Source organism: Phasianus colchicus, chromosome 9 (genome assembly GCF_987193195.1).
Source record: "Phasianus colchicus chromosome 9, bPhaCol1.hap1.1, whole genome shotgun sequence".
In the NCBI taxonomy this organism is placed as follows: Eukaryota; Metazoa; Chordata; class Aves; order Galliformes; family Phasianidae; genus Phasianus; species Phasianus colchicus.
In genome coordinates, this window is record NC_143444.1 from 22,851,605 (window position 1) to 22,865,786 (window position 14,182).

General features: G+C 43.5%; 1 protein-coding gene across 6 annotated transcripts in view; it reads left to right on the top strand.

Moving 5' to 3' along the window:
- Window positions 1-14,182, top strand: part of ST3GAL3 (ST3 beta-galactoside alpha-2,3-sialyltransferase 3) — a 148,064-nt gene that overhangs the window by 98,335 nt on the left and 35,547 nt on the right. For all 6 annotated transcript variants that reach the window (XM_090146553.1, XM_090146557.1, XM_031600981.2 and 3 more), the window contains 3 exons: window positions 1,501-1,564; window positions 8,152-8,247; window positions 11,552-11,738. In XM_090146553.1, the coding sequence (XP_090002679.1) occupies window positions 1,501-1,564; window positions 8,152-8,247; window positions 11,552-11,738 (347 nt within the window). The remainder of the gene's footprint in view (window positions 1-1,500; window positions 1,565-8,151; window positions 8,248-11,551; window positions 11,739-14,182) is intronic.

A 14,182-nucleotide genomic window follows, 5' to 3' on the forward strand; every position in this document is an offset into this window, starting at 1 on the left:
GCAAACCTGGCAGGAGAAAAGCTTGGTAGATGAGAGGTTGCAGCCTTGACGTGGGATCCTTTGATCTCTTTTTTTCTGAGAGCGTGGGAAAATAACCACTGTGATGTATAGCATGTAGTAAGAGTCAGTGCAAGAGACAGGCCAAGGAGAGGGCTGTGGCGTGGTGCCATTAAGAGGTCGTGACAACCCACTGCTGTTGCAGAAGACTTAGGGAAATAGCATTCCTGTTGGAGAGGGAGTCTGCTGTCAACGTGTCAGAAAGAAATCTTCAAACGAAGGAAAATAAAAACTGTTTCTGTTAGCAAAGTAAGTGACTTTTACCCTACAGATTGTTTCTTTCCTTATTCTACTCCTAAATATTGCCTTCTTCTGAAAGTAACCCTAGCTCCCAGCTTGCAGCAGGGGCTGTCAGTAATGCCATGTCAGAAACGCACTAAATTGAGAGGAACTGTCTGTGGTTTTCTGTTCTTCACCTTCTTACATCTGTCTTGTGTCTCACCAGTTTCTTGTCAGGCTCCAAGTTGTTTGGCACATTGGCTGCCTCAGTCCTGTGTGTTTGTCCTACACTCTTGTCCTGCAGGTTCTGCAGTGATGGAGTGTAACTAGTACATAAGAACAGAAGTCCTTGCTTAAAAGAGATGCCCAAACTGTGCCGAATGCCATAAGTAGTGTCTATCTGGAAAATCATTTTTGTTCACTGTAAACAATCACTTGATGTCAGTCTTTTCAATGGTACTTTGTCATTTTTAATCTTTCGAGAAATGAGACTTATTTACTCCTTTTGACTGGTTGTTTCCTAAGCACTTTTGAACCAATTGACCGGTAGGGGGGGGACATGAGAGAAATTTGAAGTCTCTTAGGGAAGGTGGAAGGGGGCTGATTGTTCACAGTTTTTTCCAGTATAATTGAAGCTAAGAGAAGCCAGATTCAAAATCAGAAAATGAATGGGTCCCTATGAATTCAGGAGGAATGTGAACTCTTAGAACAGAATTTACTCATGGCTGCCAGATACCTAGAACCTGTACCTAATGTATGAAATCCCTGATTTGAAAATAATTATATGCTAGAAGAGTATTTGAGAGAAATACCATATCTATTTGTTGGCCCTACATTCAGTGCACTGCTCAGCTATGTAAAAGCTTGCATGAAAGCAAGCATTGACAGTGGCATTGGCTTTGCATGTCTGAAGTGTTTGTGGAACTGCAATTCCAGGGAAGTGAGCTTGAAACCACTGCCTTAAACTGGAGTATGTCTGTTTCCTGGCACTCTCTCTGTACAAGTCACTCATGCACTACATCAAAACTTGGCCCATCATGTCTTCACAGACAGTTTGTGAAGATCATTGTCCAGAGAAAATAGGTATTTGCAAGTAAAAGCTGTTGTTCCTGATATGAACCTTGTTTCCTCCAAGTAACTGCTTCAGATGCTTTACATCACTTTGTTTTTCATTTCTGTTAGAACTGAGAGCTTCTACCTAATGCCTTCTTTCTTTCTCCCTAGATAATTTGATCAAAGCCATCCTGTCAGCAACCAAAGATTACCGTCTAACTCCAGCTCTTGACAGGTAAGATGAGACCTTTTTGAGTAGTAGCCATTGAAGCAATTATTTTCCATATCCTAAATAAATATTGCCAGAGCTTGGCTGTGCTTTGGAGGTGGATCAGGTGCTGGAAGCAGTCCTTTTTCCAGTCAACTGTAAACTCAGAGAGGCCTTTTAAGTCACACATAAGTGGGAAAAAGCCTTTACCTTTTGACTGTTTCCTAATCTTTTGTTTCCTATGGTGTCATAATACGCTCTCTTGACTATTTTTCAAATAAGTAAATAGCAAGTTTTCAATAAACACATTATTCTTTTTCAGCCTTTCTGACAAAGCAACAGGATCACAAGAACCTCTTAGAGGGAAAGAAGGATCTGGCTTGTTTTAACAAAATGTTTCACGAATTCCTTACTCTTAAGACAGGAATGTGTGATTGTCCAAGCCTGTGCCAGGATGCGATAGCAGTACTCCAGGGTCCTGAGGTATTTGGATTGATGCCTTTGGAAGAAGTTCCTTTGATTCTTCAGTCCTGTTGTAGAGCTTGCTTCTGAGACTCACTGACATGTTTATGATCAACTTCCCAGCATTATTCCTTTAGTCTTTCCTATTCTTGTTTTTTCTGTCATTCCTTCTCTTTGCCCTGCAGTTTTGGTTTAGTGCTACCTCCTGGGTTGGAGGTACTTTCTTTCAGAAGCTGTCATAGGTTTTCACTGGGGCACAGTCTCTTTTGAAAGTCCTGTAGTGCTCTGTTCCAAGTAGCAGCACTTCCTTGAACCCAGGCTAACAGTGCAGCTCCTGCTTTCTAAACACACTCGTTTTATTTCCTGGCCCAGCAGCCTTTCTCCCACTGTGACAAAGTTCGTGAGTTTCTCCAGCCTTTCCACAGCTCTCATGTGGGTTGTAGGTCTTGCCAAATGTAGTTATGGTTGGGAGTTCATCTTTGTATTGAAAGTTTATTCTTATTATTTGCAGTCCCTGTGCTAATTTAGGTTGCTTTGAAGTTTGCCAAATGAAGAATTCGGTATGCTTCCCAAAATGTTCTGCTAGTGTGATCATTAATGAATTACAGTCCTGGCAGCAAGGAGCATCTGCTGTTTTGGATTTCAGAAGCGTTGATGGAGCACACTGTTGAGGGAAGGCTAGCTACTTTTTCATCTTGTCTCAAGGTCAGAACAGAGCCAGCAGTTCCTTTCTGAAACAGCTCCGCTGTGGAGGGAGCAGGAGCCTGAGGTTTGGATCGCTTCCTTACTGCTCACCATTCAAGGAGAAAGTCTCCATCTTCACCCTTTACTCATCTCTTTGCAGCAACTGGAACAGGCCTGATTTATGGGCTGAAAAAATGCTCTGTTGTGACAGAGCTGGATAAGAGATCATAGAATCATAGATTAACAAATGTTATAAAGATCTTCGTGTCCAATACCACTAGATGTATCTAGCCTGTGATGTACAAGGGGTCAAATCTTTTGAGTCCCTCCACATGTAGGCTTTCTGGAGGTTAGTAAGGTGATTCTAGCAGTAGGGAAGATGCTCCCAGTTCACATTCTCTTTAGAATGGGGTTGCATTAACATTTTCTCTGTTGGCAAAGACAATATAAGAAGCTATCTTTCCTTCTTCTGTGACCTGCTCTGTTATTTCCTTCTCTCTCCTTGTACTGCTAATGTCTAGGATAGAGTAGTTCTGTTGCAAGCAACCTACAAAGATCATTGAGTTCGCCTGCCTGAGCACTTCAGGGCTAACTGAAAGTTGAAGCATGTTATTAAGGGCATTAAGCAAACTCTTCTTGAACAGATAAGCACAGGGCATCAACCACCTTGCTAGGAAGCCTGCTCCAGTGTCTGACCACTCTCCCAGTAAGTATTATTTTCCTAATACCGAGGCTGAAGGCAGGCTTTAAAGTAAGTTTTTCTCTTAACCTAGGTCATTTTAGTCACCTCATTTGCAGAGCTTCCCTCCCATTGAACAGTTGTTCAGGCACAGCTCTGGAGCAGCCGCACGAGAGGCAGAGGAATAGGGATGGGTGGGGAGGGTGAGCGCATCTGAACCTATTGAAACAAGCATTCATGTAACCACATGCTGACTGCAGCTTTCCCAGGGGAAGGGTGGGAGAGGCAGGGGAGATGAGGTCAGAGCAGTGCGTGAGAGCATAGGAAGGAAAGAGGGGATTAGGGCTGTGTAGTGGGGGATCTACACCAAGCCTGCAGTCTTGTCCCCACCCAAGCTTCTCCATTTCTGTCCCCCTTCACAAAGATATCTCTTTGAGATGTTAACTTTACATATGTCCTAGAAGCCCTGGAAGTGAACTTGTTTGTTTGTCTATCCCTGTGTCAAAAGGGCATCCTCATGCACCTTTCCTGACACAATGTACTCGACGTGGTGCTGAAATGAGGCAAACTCAATCCTTCCGGGTATGGGTGCACCTTTCATCATCCCAGAGCAGCTTTGTCAACTCACTCCAACTAATCCCTCCATTGTGAGCAGAGGGTTTTGTTAACAACTTGCAGCAGCTGGAGGGCATGTGAACAAATGCTATAGTTCACTTCTGTAACAGTACAAGTGATGTCCTGCTTTCTTAGTTGTTCTCCATGTCATCTTTATTATGGCATCTTTGTATTGTAGAGCTTTTGATATCATGCTTCTACTTCAGGGCAGGAGGTAGGTAAAGTTGCAGTTGTCTCTGTGGTGGTAGTTGGAACTCTGCTCTGAGTTTTCCTGGGGAAAATCAGAACATTTTGTATTGCTTCCAGGTGGTACAGAAGGAAAACAGCAAATTTGAGCTTATAATGTAGTATTTATCAATGCAGTATATAAAGTAATGAGGAAGGAACTTGATGGATGAGAAGTGTCTGTGTCCCTCCAGGCTGATAGCACTGGTAGAAGCAGCAGCAGCCGGATCAGACAGGCATATGCTAAGCCTCCCTAAGCACCAGTTGCCCTCAAGATGTTTTGTTTTTTTTTTTAAATTACTGTTACATCTTTCCTCAAAGCATTCAGTTCCAAAGTTGCGTAGAGGAAGGCTTTGTGGTTTTTTTCCTTTTACAAATCCCTAAAGTGCTCTGACAAGGGAGGAAGGGGAAGCAGGAATGGCTACAATGCATACATGTGCTTACAGTACTGTATTGTTCCAGAATGTTGACGTGAATCCTAGTCTTGGTATAGATGAACTCAAGCTCTGAGCACATGTGTCAGAGGCTGCACATCTGGCTCCACCTCCCAGCTTGGGGCTTTAGGGACTGCCTTTCTGGTCTAGAAAGTCCATGACCCTCCTTTATACCACCCGGGTAGCAAACTGGAATAGGGGCTCCATCTGATGATTCAGTATATGAGCTGTTTTGGAAAAGGCATATGGGTAGACATAATATGTAAGCAAACCAAAAAGTGTTTGCACACCTTCTTAGGAAAACCACTATGTAACTGATGCTTCCTGCACCGTGTATTTAGCCAGAAACTTGCATGGAGCCAACAGTTCAGCTGCACTGATGCAAAGTGTCCAAACTACTGGTCAGAATGTGGGGTCAGGTGCCTGACACTTCCCTGTCCAAGACTTCTCTCTCACAGTGCCATTAGGGTGGCCTTATAATCTTCTCACTGTCTTACAGCATGGCTGTCATTGCAGTGAAAGTGTGTAAAACACTTCTCAAAAAGAAAAAAAGAAAAGCCATTAGGAGATCAAAGACTAAATCTTAGGTTCTACGGGGAGAGTGATGAATAAAGAGAGAATGATGTCCTGTACTGCAGTGACAATGAAATATGTTCTATATTTTCAGTTAGTAACTGTGAAGACATTAAATGGCAATTATGTCTTTCTAAATCAGTAAACCCCAGAGAGTACTTAAAGAGTTAAATAAGCAGTTCTCCTTATTATTACTGTTTGCTTTTTAACCCTTCTTGGAATGTTGGCTAGGACAGCAAATGGAAGAGATATGGGGTGACAGCAGGCTGATGAGCTTGGTTTTGTAGGAAAAATGCTGGAAAACTTGATCTAGACCAGAGCTAGGCTGGCAGCATAATTGATGTCGGTTATCTTGGATTTTGTGGAAATAAAACCTTTTCATGTAAGTGGGATATTTTTTAGATAAGCTGGAAGCTAGATAAAGGTAACCTTTGTAAAGACAGACATTAGTTATTTGTCTCTGTCCAACATTATGTTCCGTGCAATGTCTTTGTAGGTCTATCAGCTTTCTAGGAATGGAATATGACACACAGCTTCTAAAAGTCACTGTCAGGGCTGAGAATTAATTCTTTAGTGAACTTCCAGTGCAAGTCTGTTGGCAGGTACTCCCAGTGCCTAAGGCTGATCTGGAGGAAACGTGAAATTGCACTAAACATCTGCTGGAGCCAAAGAGTGGAGTTGTGAGGACTGGGAGGAGTGAGTGTGTCTCGACCTTTCTGTAGAACTCTGAGCATTGCTCCTTTACTGGAGCCGAACCAAAAATCAGGCATTGCGGAGCTGACGATGCAGACTCTGCTTGCAAGATGAGAATTGTATTCTGCCAACCAATGTCTATAAAAGGAACACTGAAACGATGTACATATACATGAAATCTCTGTACAAAAGGGATGTTTTTGAGCAGCATTAGCTCCGCATGCTGGTGTTCCAGAGTCAGTGCTTCAGAGGTCTGGGGAGAAGCTGAAAGCAGTTCGGAAAGGTAATGCAAATGTGACTCAAGATCTAGGAGAGCTGGCATAGCATGAGGCATGTGAGGAACTTGGTTCAGTTTGTATGGTCAAGAGAAAATTAAGGATGGGCTTTCAAGGGTCTACAAGTGCAGTATGGGATCAGGGCCATAATGAGGGGCTGCTCGGACAGCTTTGGCTGATGGAACTGGTGCTTCCCTCATGCTCACCAGTCCGACCCAGGGCTGCTTATCCACCTCCAGGCAGCTGTTTACACGCAGCAGTCTGTCAGGGAGAGCATCACGTGCACATGTGGAAGGGGCTGCTGACAGTAGATGGTGCTTTAATTTAGCAGAAAAGGGAAGGATGTGCTCATGTAGTTTGAGGCCGGAACAAACACATCTGTATCCAAAATAGGTAAAAGCAAGTGGGTAGAGGAGGGTGTCTATAACTTGTAGCTTTCAGATTTCAGCATGATATTTTTTATCAGAAACTAAAAATAAGACGAGTCATGGTTTGGGGACGGCTGGGGAAAGAAGTTACTGTATTTCACTCAGTGCTCTGTTGGTCAGGAGGTGAAACTTCCTTATCGTATCATCCAACATGCCTTTTTTCATCTGAAACTTTACCCAGCCAGAACCAAACTGTTTTTGTTTTCCCTCATGCAGCATCTTTTCCTTACAGGTTGTGACAGAAATGTTCCCTTTGTCACTTAAGTGCCTGTTGTTAGGACAGGCTCATTCTCTTGCTTCCCTGCCATAATGTATCTCCTGAACCAGACCTTGCCCCTGCTTTCCTCTTGTCACCAGAAGTGTGCCAGCATCTATAAAATTCTTCCTCTGTTGTTGGATTTGATCATCACAAACATCTCCACTTCCTTGGCCCTCAGGGACACAGGCGTACATCTGTCTTCTCGAGGAAGTGTTTTCTCTTGGAAAGACAGCTGTTCCTGAGTGCTTTCTGGGTGCTGTGCTGTTAATTGTGTGCAGATCTCCAGCTAATGGCTGTCAGCAGGGTAACCCTCAGTGGTTTGCTGAATCTTTCAAGTGTTCTCCAGCCCTGCCAAGACAGACCCCACATCAGCAGAGCTTTCCTCGTGCTGACTCTTCAGACACATCTCAGTGGGGCCAGGGGACAGCCTGGAGGAGACCATTCAGCTGTGCCTGGGGTAGGACGGCCCCCCCAGCAGAGATCTGCTCTAAGCAACTGATTGCCTTGGACCCTTTCCTAAGAAGGCTGTGCAGACACGTATTCCTGCAGTGAACTACCAGAGCTGGAGGCGCGGTGCCAGAAGAGCCAGCTGTGTTTGGGATTAGATGGCTGGAAAGAAGTCTTCTCCCTGTCTTCAGAACGAAATCACTTTGTAACATCTGCTGCGGAGTTCTTGTGACTCATGGTTCCACGAGAAGCCGTTCTCTTCCTTCTCTTTCTGTGTCTCAGTTAATTATTGTTATTTTCCTTCCCGTTCTGTCAATATATGTGTTTCTTCCCGAGGAGAGGATATGGGCAGGTCCTTTTTCTGTCCAGTAGTGTTTTTCCATTTCTTGAGTTCTCATGAGAACAGTGACAATTTAGCATTCAGCAAGGTGAGCACAGCCCAGATAACCTGACAAAGATTAGCTGGGAAGAGGACTTCCTCACCGAGCCTTTGCCTTATTGTTTTTTTAGTGCTAAGTGAATAATGAGGAGGTTTAACTAAACAGTTGGGTTTGATTCAAGCCAATCATATCAGGATTTTGAGGGAGAAGACATGCTTTTCCCAGCGGCCCATCTCATCAGACCACACATGAGGGGAAGTGTTGAAAGCAGTTTATCACATGCAATGCCTGGGCTTGATGGGGTGAGATAGGGATTGAGTGTATCCCTGTCCTCTCCTTAATCCTTCATATTCCAAAAGGTTTCCTGAAGTTCTCAGGTAGATGCAAACTAAATATGTGCAGCTCTGTGTTTGAAGTCATGCTACAAAAGTCATCTCTTCCCTCTGTGCTTCCTCCACAGTCTCAGCTGCCGACGATGTATTATTGTGGGAAATGGTGGAGTACTTGCCAATAAGTCATTGGGATTAAAAATTGATGACTATGATGTCGTTGTCAGGTGAGTCTTTGGCATCACAATTTTCTTGTCATTTATACAGTTTCTTTAGTTGGCATGCTATGCAGTGAAGGTTTAACCTGCACTAGAGGCAAGATCCAATGGGTGAAAGTATTAACTGACATGAGGAAAATAAAAAACATAAATGTTTAAGTTACAGATCGTAGAATCGTAAAATCATTTGTGTTGGAAAAGACCCCTAATGGTTGAATGGTCCAAATTCCCTGCAGTGAACAGGAACACCCACAGCTTCATCAGGTGCTCAGAGTCCAGCCTGACCTTGAGTGTCTTTTGGGATGGGGCACCCACCACCTCTCCAGGCAACCTGTGCCAGTGCCTCACAGTTAGGAGGGGAAGAACTAAGAACTGTACAACAGAGCATCTCAGGACACAATAGACCTCCAGAAGTGAGGACCCAGTAATGGTGCAACAGGAGTAGATGTGCCTTGGAAGCTGCGAATGCTTTGCCTCTGTTTCACTGTGGGTAATGATGTTGAATAAGGGAGTGGAAGCAGAGTGGCATCAAGTGGAGATGACCGCAGTCAGAATTAGGACTTCTTGCTTTTGCTAAGAACTTAGATCACCACCTGAAAAACGTGCTGATATGGGAAATCATAGGTCTGGTCATAACTCATAGTAATTAATGTCAGGTCAGGGAGGTTTTCTGGGTGACTGGAGATTAACAAACATAATACCTGTACTAATGGAGAGTGAGAGAGTGCGTGGGGGGGGGGAGGGAGGGGATGCACTCTGGGGAGCTGCAGACCCATTTGTCTGACTTGGGAAAAGCACAGAGCTTTAGAGCAGGTTCTGAAGTGTGAGTAACCAAATATGATGGTAAGTGGGAAAAGTGGGATAAACTGCAGTGTGAGTTTATAAAAGCAGATTTAACTTAATCTAAGGTGGTGTCATTTTTCCTTAGTAAGATAACTGATTTCATATCAAAGGGAATGTAACTGATCTCGGAACTTTAGTCAACCATGAGATGTGGGGGTAAATGGCAAATTCTTAGCTAAGGTGGAAGAAAGAAAATGATTACTAAAAGAATTTAAGGCAAAGAGAAGAAGTAATTTTGCACAGTGCATGTGAGGAATGAATGGAACATAGTTTAATAAATACCTGCTCAACTCTGGACAAAGACCAAGAAGGTCCTTTTCAGTCTTTTGTTCCTGTGAACCATTGTTTTCCCAGCATTGCTCTGGACAGGGTGAGGGCTGTTCAGAACAGGACGGAACTTTCACATCCTCAGTTCACCCTGCTATTAGTGGCTATCAAAGAGTTTGTACTGCTCGTCATAGTCTGGTGACTTGCGGTGATTTGAGCTGAATTAATGTTCAGTTATAGCCCCTTCTTGTGCTCAGGCTGTTCACAAAGTGACAAGAGAACAGTTTCAACCTGTCTGTACTGGGCCACCCACTAGAATTTATATCTACTGTTTAATTTCAAAATGAAAAGTTCACCCCTTTCTGCCCATGTCAATAAATCTGAGTATTTGCAAGCTGAGAGGATAAGACGGCTGCTGAGCACCTGTGCTGGTTGCAGGTTGGATAAAGGAGAGAAAAGTCAACTGTAAAGGTTAAATGAAGCCAGGTGGCTGGAAGTGGGACTGGAGGAGGTGAGAGCAGACTTCTTTTTAAACGTATCCACCTGCTTTCCTTGCTCCTGTGGAAGCCCTTTCTGTATGGCATCCTTTTTTATGGGTTGCAAAGCTCCTTTGAAGAATCAGATTTGGAACACAGGAGGTAATTTCGAGGGGAAAAAAACGTAATACCTTTATGGACAAAGGAGTGGTCCAGCAGTATATGGAGCTTCCTGATGTATTGCATGTTACCATGTGAGGAGCACTAGTTGCAGCAAGAATTTTTTTATCTGGTGGTAAAGAGAATCAGATCAGCTTTGACAGTTCTAGAACAGCTTGAGGTGAGTTTCTTGCTGCTTTATTGATGAAGTGTTACAGTGTGGATATTACCCCCAGCTGTTTTACCTGGCAGGAGTTTCTTGCAGCAGTTACCAGTGCTCTGAAATGCCTCTACACAGTAGACTGCAGAGGGGAAAAAACAAGTGCCTCTCAGCAACTTGTGACTGAGATTCACCTCGTGGTGATACATAGTGATGTTGGTGCCTTGGTTAGTCTCTGAGCCAGAACTTTTCTTGCTCAATTGCCAGCTCTGCCCCAGGGGCACGGACCCTGTGTGATGGTGCTGGCTCATTAGCAGGGCTCAGTGCTAAGTTTCCATCAGCAACTCACCTTCTGGCCCTTTGCTGGAGTTCATTTTACTTGGGGGAAATGGTTTGTTTTGTTTCCTGTCTAGATATGATGTAGGGGTCCTGAGTTCGGGGAGATTTAGCAAGGCTAGCAGCAAAACAGCTAACCCTCCTTAATTCTGAACCGAATTTCAGATTTTATGTAAGGATCTTCCTCCACTAAAATATTTCCCACCTAAAATGCTTACCCGGGCTGAAAAAGACAAATCCAGATCCTCGTTAGCATTCCTACATGAGAAAATCTGCAGTCCATAAGCACTTTCCAGTGTACTGAACTACCCCAAGTCAGGAAAGCTGCAATAATTCAAGCCAGGCAGTGCTGTCCCATCAGGGGCTGCTGTTTGATGTCAGCGTGATTTGTTTTCCAAAATGCTTGAAATGTCCTCAGCTTTGGGCTTCTGGTGTTGAATGGGCTGGCTGACACACACAGAGGGGCTCTGACCACAGCAGCATCTCCTCCGAGTTGCTGAGAGCACGGTGCTGCTGCGCCTTACCCCAAGCTCAGCCCTGCTTCTTCCTTCTGCTGGCATTGCAGGGCATTTTGCCTTATGCATGGGGAATTAAACCAGCTGGATATTGTTCCTCCTTTTGAAAAGCATCAGTTGCCTGAGTTCCCTGCCTAGTCTTGCTGCAGGTGGGATGAGCAAACGCTCTGCACTGGGGTAGGAGTATGAGAACGATTTGTTGTCTTAAAGTTCCACAGAGCTGCAGCCTGTTTCAGCACAGCCTTGCAGAAGACTAATTAATGCTTAGTTTGTAAGTCTGAATATGCAAGAACAATATTTTTCTTTTCTTTTTTTTCTTTTTCCAAAGCTTCCAATCCAATTTAAATCACAAGAGTGGATGTGCGGAAGTGGTTTACATTGTATTAAATCAAGTAACTCAAATAGCTTTTAATTAAGCTGTTGCCGATTGGTGTAAAGTTCTGTAATTGTTTACAGTGAAGAATTGCAAGAGCCGTGGCCATGGCAGCTGTGTGCATCATCAACGTGTGTTGTGTGTGATTGGGATCTGTGACAGCATCTTCTCTGCTTCCCTCCAGGCTGAACTCGGCTCCAGTGAAGGGGTTTGAAAAAGATGTGGGTGGCAAAACAACTCTCCGGATCACATATCCTGAAGGTGCAATCCAGAAGATGGAGCAGTATGAGAAGGATTCCCTGTTTGTTCTGGCGGGTTTCAAATGGCAGGATTTCAAGTGGCTGAAGTACATTGTTTACAAGGAGAAAGTGGTAAGAGCACTGGTAGCTGACACTGGGGAGATCACCTAATGAGAGGTGGTGGGCAGATGTTACATCCCTATCATATATGCCATGTTTTGCTCTGGGGAGGTTTCCTCAGTGTGCCTTACCGCATTTACATCCATGGACTTCAGTTTTAATTATGTTTTACAAATACATCTGCTCTCTGTAAACTGAGCCTGCATTGCAGATGAGGTTTTCCATTAAGTAGTATGCAGTGTGTGGTATGAACAGTGAATTAAACTTTTTCTTTAAAGAGTACATGAAATGAACAGTTTTTGTGTGGATTTGGTGGCAATGATAATGGGAGAACAGTTGGACTAGATGACCTTCTAGGTCCTTTCCAACCTTGTGATTCTATGATTCGATGATTTTTTGCACCCATAGGATTTAAGAGCAGAGGAAGGAAAACAAAAATGACAACAGAAGGAAAATGGCTTTTGGGGGTAAGAGTGTGATGGCAGTGAATGGGAGGAGGAGGCAGCAACAGCACAATGTGCTGAAAATGCTACAATCCATGGGTGTGATATGACCTCCTAAATAGCACCAACCATTATGCATTGCTAACTTGTTGCTGTACTGAGATCCTAATTTGGGTTTGGCTAACATACTATCTAGAAGAACAGTATCGCATGTGTTTTAGAACCACTGAAATGGAGAATACATTGTTTCCCCCATGTAAATATTTTAACCCCATCAGTTGCATTAGCGCCCTTCTCTAGAAGCATAGCCCTGTTACCTGTTGGTGCTATTCTCCATAATTTGCCCATCCGAAGTCAGGTTATGTTAACTGACTTCTCTTTCAGTGGGTGGTTCGTCTGTATCTGCTGTCATGAAGTCCGGACTAAGTTGCTTCTATTTGGCCATAATTCTTGTTTTACAAACTGTATTTCTCTATTTTCACATGTTCTTTAATGACTTTTCAACAAATAACCAGACCATCAGTGTTTGGAGGATGAGATGTTATGTTGTGTGTTTGGAGATAAAGGGAGGAGCTTGGCAGCTCACCTTATGCAGAATGAAAACAGTCTGGGAATACAGTTTTATTTAGCTGTTATATAGATGGCCTTAGGGTTCGTACTCACTCTTGTCTCACACTGGCACCAATTATTTTTCTATTACCAGGCAGGAGAAGTTACCTGTTAGCCTGTGGGCAAGCACCAGTGGGATTTGGTAACATGAATAATTGAGTCAAAAGTTTTCTTTGTGGTTTGTGTCATGCTCTTGTTCTTCATTCTAGGCAAAGGAAGGATTTTAATACCTTGATGGCATCAGTGCTCTGCTACCTGAATGCATCATTAGGGATCTGTAGTTCTAAGGGTGGTTTAGTTTGCTTCAAAACAAATTGAATTTCCACCTGATGCTTGTGGTCATGGAGCACTGATTGTAATGCTGTGTCCCTGGTCCTGAAGAGAGATGGTGAGCAGTTTGTTAGAACTGGCAGGGTGATTGCAGTCGTCATCTTTGAATGCTGCAGCACTCAGTTTGGCAGAGAGGAGAAAGAACTTGAGCTTCTTGCACTGTTGGTTACTCTCGGCGTTGACTCCTTATTGTTCTGTCTTTGGAATAAACTCTACTCTTCTTTCAGTTCTTGTAGGTAATATTTCCCAGGTCTCTTAATTTCTCTTGTTCTTTTCAAAGCCTGTAGTTGATTCATATTTTCCTTGAAGAGCAGTGTCAAAAAAGTACAAAGAACATCAACTAGAGAGGAGCAAACAAGTGTTTAATTAGCCTTGCACTCCTTGCTGTACTATAAACATCCCTTGCTGTGTCTGCTTGGCCAGCATGGCACAGGGCAGCAGGTGAGTGTCCTGGTGTCTGGATGAGCCAAGAGCAGCCACCTCCCAGCTTCAGGGCTCTGCAGTTGGTTCTTGCCAAAAGAGGCAGGGCCGTGCACTTGTTCCTATTGATTCTTTCTTCCAGAGAGCTACTCCAGTTTGCCAAGCTCCTTTGGCAGAGCTTTCCAGCATACCTGCCATTCTTTCCAAACTCATGTCCTCTCCAATTTAATAAACATACTTTTTGCACCATCGTCCGGGTTGGTAATAAAAACACTGAACAGAGTTGTTTCCTAGGCAGACCCCAGTCCAATGTGTCCTTCACTTCACTGAAAACTCCTTCTGAATAGGTGTTTTTATGGCCACTTCTGAGCTCATATCACAGTAGTGTCATTAATAAAGTAACATTTTAGCATCTTTGTGGAAGAGAGATGTCAGAGGCGTTACTGAATTCCTGTTCATGCCTCGCTTGTCCCCTATGGTAATTCTTTTACTGTAGAAAGAAATGATGTTTGTTTTTTTTATAAGTAATGATTTGCTTTTGACAAATCCACCTGAATTACTGCACATCTCTGTTTTGGATGTTTTTTTCATCTTTGTTATTTTTATATAACCAACCAATCTTGTTATTCTGAGAAATGCAATCATAAACTGAGT